This window comes from Arachis hypogaea, chromosome 4 (assembly GCF_003086295.3).
Source record: "Arachis hypogaea cultivar Tifrunner chromosome 4, arahy.Tifrunner.gnm2.J5K5, whole genome shotgun sequence".
NCBI lineage: Eukaryota > Viridiplantae > Streptophyta > Magnoliopsida > Fabales > Fabaceae > Arachis > Arachis hypogaea.
In genome coordinates, this window is record NC_092039.1 from 127,678,736 (window position 1) to 127,691,812 (window position 13,077).

Consider the following 13,077-nt stretch of genomic DNA (forward strand, 5'->3'; position numbering starts at 1 on the left):
CACAAATGGTGAGAGTAGTTTAGGAAAAGATGCACTTCTTCTTCTATGCATTCTGTCTTTTTCATTGGCTATTATTGTAAGACTATAACCACAGAAGTCCTACCTAAACATTAATCAATCAATCATTTTTTTGACCAATTAGTTTTAACAAATCACCTCTTGTTGAAAATAAATTAAAATATATTTTCTTTTACTTTGATTAGGATATTTATATTGAAGAGACAAAAAAGCAAAAACAAATAAAACTATAGTGCTCTTGTTTATTAAGCAAATTCAAAAGATCTCAATCAGATACCTCAACATTGGTAGAAACATTCCATTAAAACCATAACTATTTACAATCATGTCAAGGGCTACAAAATCAAATTACAACTAGCATTATATTATTGTACAATAGAAAGCAAGGATGCTGAAGTGAGTTTCTCTTGATCCATAATAAAAGGGTGTTCTTTCATGTTATCTTCTAGGAGCTTTGAATCCTTGTTTTCATGAACTTGGTTATCTCTTTTGTTTCCATCCAAAGCATTCTGTTCCCTTCCAAAGCTTGCAAAACCATATTCTTCATAGTTAGAATTACACCTCCCATAATAAATCTTTGAACTCAAGTCATTCATCCCTTCATCGATCACAGAGCTTTGTCTGTTAAAACTTCCAAAACCTTGGATCCCACGAGAAAGCTCGCGCGCTCTTGCTCTTTCTTCTTTGTAGAATTCCTTGCTTCTTAAGAGCTTCAATATCCTCTCTGATAATTTTCTCACACTCAAACCCCAGTTGAACCTGTAGAAAATGAAATAATGTAATAAGAGTAGTCATCACTAAATTCATGCAACAAAATTATGGTGACAAAAAAGATGCACCTACATACCCTTTTTCATCAATGTATTGAAACTCTCCAATCTCTTCAATAGCATCTATATCACATTGAAATTCCTCAAATACCCTCAGAGGTCCATGAGTTAGAAGATGTTCCAGTAATATTAGAGCCTTGTATGAGGCTCTCCAATAGCCTTTATTAAATTTCAACAATCTGTTTTCTCCCATTAAAAAAAATGAAGATTATACTATGAAGAATGTTAATATAGTCTTTGAGAACAGAACATAGCAAAATCATTAATCAAATCAACAGAGTCGAACCTGCAATGTAAAATCTCCACAACTCTATAGTATTCATCAACTTCAAAAGCTGCACGTGAAATCACTTGCATGATACGAGTATCTGGTGGCCATGGATTTCCATTTGTGGCTTCTTCTGTCATTCTTAGTTAATCAATGTGGAACACATCAAAAGTTAAAATTCTATCAATATTGTTGCTAAAATGAATCAAATGATAAAGTGCATAAAGTTTAGCATGTTCTTGTGAGTGTAAAAGGTTTATATTGCTCCAACATTATTAAAGAATGTCATAATCATGTGAGAAGGATTTTAAGGTTTGTTTGAATTAATTATCAACATTGTTAAAGGATGATTTAGTTGAGATGAAAAATTAAGAAAATAAAATGGAAAACTTACAATTCTATAGGTGTAACATCTGTGAGAACAAGCCTAGCACTTTTAATCTTCTCTTTGAAGAAGTGAGAAGCTTGCCTTTTGATTTCATGAATAAGAGGAGAGGTCATAATTGCAGGCTTCCGTGGATGAATATTTTTGGGTAATGGTGATGAAGAATGAATTTATGTTTTGTTTCTTATATTATATATTTCGTGTTCCTTATCTATATACGTAAGAAATGCAACTGCTCCATTAACAAAAGGCAGTAATTTTTTTTTCCTTTCTGAAAGTGGATTTGCATACGTAATGAAAGGGTTGAATAAGCTTAAATTTTGTGAATAAGAAAGGATGAGGATTGAGGGAAAAGGTAACAAGATAATTGAAAGGCAAGTTTTCCTAAAGCATCTTGTCTTTAAGGTTATGTCGTTTAGAAGAGTGCCTTGAGATACCTAACAAAGGTTCAAGAAATTTGACCAAAAAGAAGGAAGACTTGCAGAAGCTGTTCATCACAATTTCTTAATGTACAATAAGGTCATCACGTATGGTTTAAAATCCGCTCCATGTTTTAAAGCTGGCACAAAACTAGTGGCTGTAAAATGTGACAAAAAAAAAAACCCGAAAATCATCTTCGAGAAGAAACTGTGTTAATATTCAGAATTGATTGTTAGTTAACAAAAGAATCACTCGAAATATTTTGCTAGTGAAAGCTTGGGAGTTGTGGGATATACAAAGGTGGTAGCTTCTTTTAATTCACATAGCTCGGTTTTACCAAACCAGAAGTAAAAAATCTACACATCTAAGAGAGACGTCCTAGAAGAATCAACATTTAACAGTGTCAGATAATGGCATAATGGTTTTCAAATTGCAATGAGGACATGAAAATTTTATCTATAGAACATTTTGATTATAAATATATTACAAGTACAAACTCACGTGATAATAACCCTTTTCGTTTTCCCATTCAATAGTAACATGAATTGTTAAATATATCTACCCAGTACGCAACAGCAAAATGAGCCAGAGTCTCCATGACCCCAATCTAATAGGTAAAAATCCTGAGGGTTATGGTTAGTCCTAAAACTTAAATATTGCATTCTGTTCTTTGTTCTTCAAGGTCAAGCATGGAAGTATAATATGCTCTCCCAGAAAAGGGGTCACTCTTCTTTTGATAATAAAATGCCGCTATTCTTCCCGGTTAAAATCGATCATCAAAGCTTAGGTAGAACCAGAAATTCTCCACATACCAGTCCTGTATCCCGCAGACATGAGCACAAGCTCCCAAAGCATGTTAGGTATGCTCATAAGATTTACCTTGGATCCTGGAATTTCAGACCAATTCACAGAAATTTCTGAAATTGGGATCCTAAACCATTTGCACAGAAAGACTAATTCAACATCAAAACACCACCTGCAGAGAATGACAAGGGTATTATAGAAAATTATAAAACTTTTTGCCATATAGCCATTCAGGGTATACATACACAAAAAGATTGGATGACCAAAACTTGAACTAAAAACATAACACGTTGTGTATTGGTCTGTGAATCTTAAGAGAATTGCTTTCTAAATTTAAGAAATTATTTCATTCCATGGAGTTCTAGAGAAAATCACCTTCTCAAGCGGACATTTGAAAAAAGCCTCCTTGCTGCTGCCCTAGTAAACATTTTGAAACCACACTGTGGATGTAGAAAGTTAAGGTTAGACACTAAAAAATATTCTCATATATGCATCATGGAACAACATCTAATGCACATGCTAAAACACAAGGGATAAGTGAATCCAAAAAGACAAAAATCAAGCTTTGGTCACTATTTATACAAAAGAAATTTGCTAGTCACAAGAGTACCATATTAGAGTGCATGATAAAATAAATAAATAAAGTAGGAAATTACCTGTGTATCACGAACTCCTGGACCAGCAGCCAAGAGAACCACAAGATGGAACCCCTTCATCAAAAAATTGCGGTACCACTTTCGCTGTAAAAATGTTATGTTACATGGTTCAACCGAGATAATCCACACATATATGGCAAGAACATAAAAAATAAATAATAAATAAAAGAGAAATTTAACACGAAAGCCAACTCACTGTAGCCAAAGCCTTCTCTTCAAGATGAGCTCGTGAACCAAATGCAGCAACAGGAATATCAGATACTCTAAAGGTTGGATCACTAGGGCTTGATTTTCCTTGTTGAAATTGCTTTTTAGCAATAACTTGAATCTAATGGCCAAACATAATACATATAAACATTTGGCCAAGAGATTAAAACCAAAATTAAAACATCTATAAACTGCATATGATAGCATTTCATTAACCTGATTTTCAAGCTTTTCTAGGTCGGTGACTTTAGTTGCTCCATCAGCATCAAGCATAAGAATTAGCTCACCACGTGAATGCAGAATTCCCTGTAATGCAATGCTTTCAAGAAACAAAGAAAGCCCTAATTAATCATCAACAACATTATGACAGCAATTTCAATACAATGAGTAGATTTTAACGTGTTACTGTTAAAATTAGACTCACTTTTCTTATTGCTTCTCCCTTGCCATGATTTCTTCCAAGAAGGATAACTCTAACTTTGTCTACTGTGTATTTCCTTACAAATTCAAAAGCTACTCTTTTAGTCCCATCAGCACTTCCATCATCAATAATGACAACCTGCTCATGTGTCCATTGATAAGAGAATGTGTTTTTCTATCAGTTGCAAAATCCATTAATATGTTTCAATCAAGCCATTCAAGCAGAAAGTCTAGTGACTTTTGTGAAATTGATAAAAATGGAAAAGGAAAGGGATGCTGAGAGAAATTAATATTTTATATATTTGCTTCACATGGTGTTGTACTTAAGTTTTTTGTTCCCTTACTTTATAGATAAACTAGACTATAAAAGGAAAAGAAAAAACATGTAGTTCAAATATTATTATTCAGGAAAAAAAAAGGCAGTCGAATGAAAGGGACTGGAAGTACCTCATAGGAAAATGAAGGATCCTTTGAAGCACGTTGTTGAAGATAACTATAAAGAACGGACACAAACTAATGTTATGTTCTTAGTAACAAGTAACACTAACAAATATAAATAATACATCCAATACTAGGATATCTCAGAAGAATAGCAGTATTGTAACTTGTTAAACCACAGCACCAATTTATACAAGAAAAAGGTATCACATAGCTTCTATAGACTGATTACAGTGGTTATTCTAGCTATGCTCTATTGTATGATAAAAAGAGATTAAAATGTAAAATATCATTTGACAATTAATATTTGTTGTGCATTAATTCACCTAAAAAAAGAAGAAATCAAAAAACCTCCTGCAGATTGCAGGCGTATGGAGTATATAATTTCAAAGAGTAGTCAAACATACTGATCAAAATTTCTGATGAACATAACGTAAAACTACTTGACAGAAAGATCAAGTTAGACTAACACAGTTGTAACCAAACATAAATCCTTCCATTATATTAACACTAAATATATAAGTTGGTAAAATCAAAAGTGCTTCAACTTACTTCATAGTTTCTTCAAGAGCTCCGGGAAGCCTATGCTCCTCGTTGAATGCAGGAATTATCAAGGACATGTACTTTTCTGCTGGATCAACAACATGTGGGCAAGGAACCTAAATAAGCAAGAGTCAAAACCAATTCATAACAGAAAGCTATCCTCAGATCTAAGATGCATATCAAGCTATTACACAGAACCTATATAAACTTGAGAGAGATTTTCACTAAATTTTCCATCACATTTTGATCACTTTCACAATGTCCTGTGCATTATTACTCCAAAATAATAGGAAACATAAGTTAAACCATGTTGTTACTATAAATCTGCAATCTTCAATGTCTAAAAGCCGTACAATTACAGTAAAACTAAATTTCAAAACAAAACGATGAGCAATTGATAATTAAATTTCGCATCACCAAATCGACATACCTGTTTCAACGAGTTAGGATCCTCAAAAATCGCCGGAACTTCAACATGCCTAAAGAGAATAAAAAATAAAATGTCAAAGTAACAATTCACGTCCGTATAACAATTCATGTCGAAATTATTCGTAAATTGAAGAACATACAGATGATTGTTTCTTCTTCTATATGCTTCAACGATGACTACGAAGATGAACCCTACGACCGCAATCAGGAAGAAGTTGACAAGAAGATACATGTACTCCTCCATTCCTTTAAGACGATTTAGTAGCTCTTGTTATGTTATGTAGAAGAAGAAGCCATTGTTCACAGGAAGAAAAAAAATAGAAGATTCAGTGAGATTCGAAAAGCGGTTGAAGAATTTGATTTTTACCAGATTGAGCTGAACGAAGAGAAAGTTAACTAACAGAGAGAGCTCAACGATGGTTTGGAACTTCGATCAAGTTTTGGAGATGAAGACTTTCAACCCGATCCAATGGTCGTTTCATCGTTGCAATCGCTTCTCTTTACCGGGCTTTTTTTTTGTCTTCAGCTCAGTGTATGGGCTGTTGGGCCTTCTTAGCCCAATTCACGTTACTCTCAGACTGTTTATGTACGTTTTAGCACTAGTTACATTAATATTTGGGAGAATTATTAACGTCTTGGGCCTATGGGCCGTGTCGATGTTGCTTAGTTGTGGAAGTAATCGTACAAAAAGACAAAAAAAAAAAAATTTTAAGAGCGCCTAAGTGTAACAATACTTTTTACACACAATAACAGTAATTTAAAATCATCTTGAGTTGATCTAGTGGTTAGTTTACTAATCCGTTTAAACAAATGTCGAAAGTTTAAATTTTACCTTCTGCATGTAGCAACTTATTAGCCAACAACAAACCTAGAACTTAGATCCGCAACGAAACCTATGTACCCTTCGTTTACAAAAGTCAATAACCTATTTGTAATTAAATTTAGTGATGGACTTATTTGTTTTCAAAATAAAATATCAGAGACTTATTTATTATTTTTTTTTATTTATGCATTTTATTTAAATTTTCATATAAAACAATTCTTACTTTGTATTGCTACTATTGCGTATTGGTTGTTATTTTTACCCTGTTACATTGTGGTCATATATACCATGATTAGAATTGGAAATTCCATTATTAGTTTACACTTTTTTAGAAAGTTTCTCTCCATTTCACATCCTACCCATTGAGTGAAATTCTTTTCTTAGTTAGAATCTTGATAATAGAATTCAAATATTAACATTAAAAAAAACCTCTAAGAAATTAACTTGAGTCTGTCCTCTCTTATAATGAAATGGAAAAGTCTAGGACGCCAGCAATTTTATTGAATTTTGGCCAGCATGTAACCAGCAGAAAAAGGTGAGCCATTGGATGAAATCTCACACCAATATCACACCATTAAATCATCATTGATGGCTATTTGATGGTTATTAATCACAAAAGTTGCTGGCCCCTAGCATTGCTCTAATGAAATTGCAAGTTATCCCATGTGACAACATTACATAATAGAGAGCCTTTTGTGGTGGATGGCATGGTGTGGAACCACAGTGTAGGCCTACTACAATTATTGTGCTCAAAACTCCAAAACAAGAGCATTCTACTTGGCTCTCTCAGGGGTCAATCTCATCATCACATATCATAAAATGATGAATATATATAAAATAATTGTCAACACAAATGGCTACAAGTTATTGGAATAATTTGCTTGCATTGCACATACTGGTCTATATCTATATATATGTGTACATCAATCAGCAAGGCCTAGTTAGATAGAAAGATATGTTCCATGATTCTTGTGAAAACTAAAGTTTGTTGGCACCTTAACATGGGGTCCTTCTCATGCTATGATTAAAGGCATAGGTGGGCACAAGCTAAGGAAAAAGAAAATCATGGGCCTCTTTCCCTTTTTAATTTTCCCTTCCACTTTTCTGCTCCATTGGAAGCTTTAAGCATAGGGAAACTCTGCCCTGTTCTTCCTCTTCCTTTATCATTATGTTCCCAGATATTAATGTTGTAATAGCCTATTCTATTGCAACAACAATAGCATGTAAAAGAAATAATTAAGAATAGTTAGATAATTTGAGATATTTAACTAAATTAAAATCTAATATTTTTTAATTATCAACTTTATATAAAAATAACCTCACGTAAGTTTTTATCATAGTGATTGGTAAAAATTTAAGAATATATCCGCTCCTCACTTGGCTATCCAGCTTTTACCGTGGACACGATAACTAGCACACCAGAGGTACATCCTTCCCGGTCCTCTCGTACTAGGAGAAATGTTCTCTTAATGCTCTAACGCCTACACCGGATATGGACCAAACAGTCTTACAACGTTCTGAACCCAGCTCACGTACTGCTTTAATGGGCAAACAGTCCAATCCTTAAAACATACTACAACCCCAGGTGACGAAGAACCGACATCGAAGTGCCAAACCTTTTCATCAATGTAAACTCTTGGAAAAGATCAACCTGTTATTCCTAAAATAACTTTTATCCGTTGAGCGACGGCCCTTCCACTCGATCGGATCACTAAACTACTACATTAAACTACTACATTAACCATATGTTTTCAATTTTTTTTTCATTTACCATTACAATAATTAATCACAGAAAAATATAATTTAAAAAGCAGTTCTCCAATCTCCAAAGAACCTATCTCGACTCTTCCATTGCACGTTCTATGATTGAATAATCCCGAGTGTTAAAAGAGCAGTCCCATAATAATTCACATAGTGGCAGTACTCATAGCAGTCCTGCTTCGAATATTAATTATTTTACCAATTTTTTCCAGACAGAGTATATATTATGAGGATCCCTTTCTACATTTCGAGAATATTTGGCATTTTGCAACTCACCAAGTATATTTGATAGCATTTAATAAACACTGGAATTAGAATATAGTTCGTGGATCTCGGGTAAGATAGAGATAGTGGCACAATTTTCCACAAAACAGCATTTATTTGCAGCAGGAAAAAAATATAGAAATATATTCGATGGAGTTAGTTTTTGTTCTTGTATTAAAAGAGAAATTTTAAATAATTAGTGTTTTAATAGTTTTAAGTTTTTAATTATATATATTTTATGATTGATATTAGTTTATATAATTAAAATTAATAATTAAAATTACTAAAATACACTATTTCTAAAATACTTAAAATGTTTTCGATAGTATATTAATATTATTTCTGTGCATTATTCAATTTTCATTCTGCTAATAAGTGCTTTTCTGATTTTTTGGTATAATTATTATGTTGGTCATTATAATTTTGACAAATTTATAATTAAGTTTTTGTATTTTTTTAATTAAATTCTTACACTATTTTTAATTTTATAATTAAGTTTTTTTTATGTTAATATTAAAATTAATAGAATATTTTTCTTAAAAAATATGTGATCAAAGATCTAATTATGTTCTTAATTTTAAATATTTTCAATTTGCGAAAAATATTCAGTTAATTTTAATATTTTTTATATTAAGAATGACATAATTATAAAATTAAAAACAATGTAAAGACTATTAAAAAAATATAAAAATCTAATTAAAATTTTGATAAAATTATAAGAACAAAAAAATAATTAAACCTCATTTTTATTGGATTTAGATCTTCTAAAGTTTGAATTTCACTTTAGAGAGTAAGGTGTGATATTTCACTATTTATTTTATAGGTAGAACCAAAAAAATATGAGAGAAAAATAATTCAAGAGTAAAAAATCATACTTTATCCTCTAAAATAAAAATTCAAAATTTAGAGCATCCAAATTCATTTTTATTACATTATATATCATAGTCTATATTTAAGGAAACAAGATATTTTAGTAAATCTTACCAAAAAAATATGCAGAAGTTTTGAACCACTAAATTATATGTATCTGTAGTAGCAAGTAAGAACAAGAAAGTTATAATAACTCTTAGCTTGTACCTCCTTGACAAATTTGTTTTGACATATGTGCCAGCCAAAAAGACAATAAATGCAAATCTGGACTCACTATAAATTTTCATCAGATTTCACATACCCAATTATTCATCATGCTAAAATTACAGTTCATTTTCTCCTCAAATCCAACAAAGATCAGAGGAAAAAGAAAAAGAAATTAAAACAAATACAGATCAAACAAGATGATGAACAAATAAATCAATATTAATAATAATAATAAGCCTCCCCAAAATTCCAAAGAAAGAGTACTAATTAACAATAACAAACTAAACAAAAATAATATTTCCAATAATGAAGATCCTAAATTAGTGAGCCATGGCTGCTGGTACCTGATGAGTAATGCTTCTTTGATTTGGCATAGAAAGCATGGCAGTGTGATCCAAGAAATCTTTAAGCTCCACAACAGATTGAAGAACAGTTCTAAGATCCTCAGAACAAGAGAATCCAAAGCTACCAATTTGCCTAACAGCATAGACATAGAAAGTGATGCAACCTTTTCTGAATTTGAACCTTGCCATCTCAGAACCAACAAGGCCTCTAATGAGTTTCTTGTTGACTTCACCAAGAGCAATCTCATGTGGCCATGTTCTATCAACTTGTGACTTCATTGCTTCATTCTCAAACACAAACACAAGAACCTTTGACTTCTTTGTTCCTAGGCCAAGTGTTAGGGTGTGCCAAGCATGGTGTGCTAAGATTGTGAAGTTTGTGGGAAGAAAACATGTTGTTGATGGGAATGGAAGAACCTTAGTGTTACTATTATTCTTGTTGTTCTTGTTGTTGTTGTTGGTTTTGGTTGGTGGGAATGAAAGAACTTTGAGAAGCTCCAATGGTTTTGCTCTTCTTATTGTGAATGATTTCACTATGAATTGGCCTCCAAATCTTAGACCCTTTACCTCTGAGCTTGGTTTGAATGAGAAATCTTGATGCTTTATTGTTTGATCATTATTGGGGTGTTGGTGTTTTTGCTTCTTGTTCTTCTTGTTCTTCTCTTTTTCTTTTTCTTTTTCTCCCATGGTAGCTATAGCAAGTAGTGAGAGTAAGTAGGTGTGAGAAAGAGAGAGAGAGATTTATTTCTTGTTTGATATCATATCATATCATAACAAGAACACAATCTATGGCTTTTTTTTTTCATTGTGTTTTGTTACTTTTTTTATTTTTTTGGTGGTATAACAGAGTGGATTGGTTGTATAGTCAAAAAGTTGCAAAATAGAAGATACAAGAAGTAACCAAGTTGGATTGGTCGAGTAATTAATTTATTTATGAAAAAATGATAAATAGATCCTTAATATTTTGTTCTGTGGATATTTTTGTTCCTGATCATTGAAAAATATTTTTAAGTTTTTGACCAAAATTTGGATGGATCAGTCCCTGATGAAGGCATTTGGACGGATCAATTCTTGACGGAGGCATTTGGACGGAAGGATTGATCTATCCAAATTTTGTGAAGGTCAGGGACTTAAAAATATTTTTCAATGGTCAAAAATAAAAATGTCCGCAAGACAAAATATCAGGAAATTATTTATTCTTTTTTCTTTATTCATTTGTCTGTTTAATTAAGTATTAAAAATTTAAATTTTATCTTATACATACAGTAATTAATTAGTCAACGTCAAACTTTTAAATAAAATTTTAATTTATAATAAATTAATTTTTAATCTATCAAATTAAAAAATATGATAATAACAAAAAAAAGAAGCAAGCACTTTGTGACTTGCATTAATTTTTAAATTCAACCATTTTCTTGTAGAAAAAAAAGGGGGGCATTTGTTACTAGTTAGTATAAGGTAATAATAATGAGGATATTTTGTTTTCCATGTTACTCTGTCTGAGTGTTCAGGAGTATAAATTATTAAAATATTTTTGTGATTTTATTATCTATCTGTTTTGGTAAGATTTGGATTGGTCTGTATCAATGGAATATTTTTAATTTATAATAATGGGAACTCTTTTAGACTATAAAATTACTACATGAAAAAGAAAATTATAGATTATGATAGTGATTGGATGATAAAAATAATGTTCACTCAATTTTATAAAAAAAAAAATTTAGATAATACTGCCTTCATTTAAAATTTTGTTTAGGGTTTAGCTATTTCTTGCTAAACTAAAAAACAACTGTCAAATCAAATAATAATAATAATAATAATAAACAATTTTACTGTGTTATAAAAATTGATTAAAGGTAATGATAGTCTCATAAAAGGTAGGGTTCGATGGTGTTTTTTTTTTTTTTTTACCAAAGATAGGAAATTTGACTCGTAACCTTTTTAATTGAGTATGAAAAGACTATGTCATTTGAGCTATTATTCATTGGCAGATCGTTGTTGAGTTCTTTTATTATTGTTATTATATCAATAGTTCGAAACGATTAGTCTAAGAATAATATATACTAAAATACTGTTGATAGTAAATAAAAAAGAGTGAAAGAAAAGATAAATATTTGATTCAACAATAACAAATCATGATGATTATTGGATAAAACAAACATAGTAATGCACACCATAAGTTGTTCTTATCTTGTTAACCTAACAAATCCCCATTAAAAAATGAGCAGTGTAGTTAGTACTTAGTATACGTCACATGAATAAATAAATAAAATAAGCAGCAGCATAAGGAATTAATTTTAAATCATTAATATTAATTAATATTTTTAATTCATATTTTTAAAAAATTTAGGATCTAAACTTGTGATTTAAAATTAAAAAAATTAAAATTGAAGGATATTTATTGAAAAAATTAATTTTTAATTAAACTCATAAAATAATATTTTACTATTTATATATATTGTATACTTTTTATTTTTAGTATTAAAATAATTAAGGGTAAAGTACTAAATTGGTCCCCTAGGTTTGGGCATAATTCTGTTTTGGTCCTTAAAGTTTAAAGTGTTCTATTTGAATCCAAAAAAGTTTCATTTAGCATCAATTTAGTCCCACAGTGAGGTCAAAATTAAATAATTAACAAAATGTCCTACATAACAACAGTACAAGAACAAAATCGATAATCTGGAGAACAAGTACAAGCTCCAGAGGCATAAAATCAACCATTGATACATCAATACATTTATTTATTATTTTTTTATAATATAAATAAAATATTTTTTATAAAACTAAAGAAAATGATAAATAAATGTATTGATACATCAATGGTTGATTTTGTGCCTCTGGAGCTTGTACTTATTCTCCAAATTATCGATTTTGTTCTTCAACGGTTGTTATGTAGGACATTTTGTTAATTATTTAATTTTGACCTCACTGTGGGACTAAATTGATGCTAAATAAAACTTTTTTGGATTCAAATAGAACACTTTAAACCTTAAGGACTAAAACAGAATTACGCCCAAATCTAGGGGACCAATTTAGTACTTTATCCAATAATTAAATAACCGAGTGGAATGCAAATTGGAACTTCAGTAGTGGACTTCTCTTTTGAGTTTTGACATAAGAAATTAAAAAGAGTTTTCTTTTACTTGATTTATCTATTTCCATCTAAGTGTAAATATAACTTTCAATTATTATTATTATTTTATTATTATTATTATTATTTTCTTCATGAAGTAAAAATGCGCGGTTGTAATTATGTATATATGGATATGGATAATATGTTCGTATATTTATCAGAAAAAGAGGGACCTGGTGTGGTGTCAATACAGTCACCGACACATCTAAGCCATTTTAGGAACCTATATAATTTAACAATAGTTTATAAATATTATC

At 30.8% G+C, this 13,077-nt stretch overlaps 3 protein-coding genes across 4 annotated transcripts; all 3 read right to left on the reverse strand.

Annotated features, from left to right (window-relative positions):
• Positions 1 to 234: 234 nt before the first annotated feature.
• On the reverse strand, positions 235 to 1,763 carry LOC112744902 (epsin-3-like). Its single transcript, XM_072234168.1, has 4 exons — positions 1,511 to 1,763; positions 1,135 to 1,257; positions 866 to 1,027; positions 235 to 777 (listed from the first exon to the last, which is right to left on the reverse strand). Exons 1-4 carry the CDS (start codon positions 1,615 to 1,617, stop codon positions 384 to 386), a joined length of 786 nt encoding a protein of 261 aa, XP_072090269.1. The 5' UTR covers positions 1,618 to 1,763; the 3' UTR covers positions 235 to 383.
• Positions 1,764 to 2,357: 594 nt separating this feature from the next.
• Positions 2,358 to 5,922, reverse strand: LOC112744901 (uncharacterized). 2 transcript variants are annotated; one of them, XM_072234167.1, is made up of 11 exons: positions 5,786 to 5,922; positions 5,559 to 5,664; positions 5,420 to 5,468; positions 4,999 to 5,105; positions 4,456 to 4,501; positions 4,013 to 4,147; positions 3,805 to 3,894; positions 3,578 to 3,709; positions 3,382 to 3,465; positions 3,101 to 3,165; positions 2,358 to 2,897 (listed from the first exon to the last, which is right to left on the reverse strand). In XM_072234167.1, the coding sequence occupies exons 2-11, from the start codon at positions 5,660 to 5,662 to the stop codon at positions 2,705 to 2,707; spliced, it is 1,005 nt and encodes a 334-aa protein (XP_072090268.1). In that variant the 5' UTR covers positions 5,663 to 5,664; positions 5,786 to 5,922; the 3' UTR covers positions 2,358 to 2,704. The 2 variants fall into 2 exon arrangements, with proteins under 2 accessions (XP_072090268.1, XP_072090267.1); XM_072234166.1 differs by having other exon boundaries at positions 5,559 to 5,912.
• A 3,484-nt stretch (positions 5,923 to 9,406) lies between these two features.
• LOC112744903 (uncharacterized) lies at positions 9,407 to 10,583 on the reverse strand. The gene has a single exon (XM_072234169.1). It carries the CDS (start codon positions 10,372 to 10,374, stop codon positions 9,664 to 9,666), a length of 711 nt encoding a protein of 236 aa, XP_072090270.1. The 5' UTR covers positions 10,375 to 10,583; the 3' UTR covers positions 9,407 to 9,663.
• Positions 10,584 to 13,077: the final 2,494 nt, after the last annotated feature.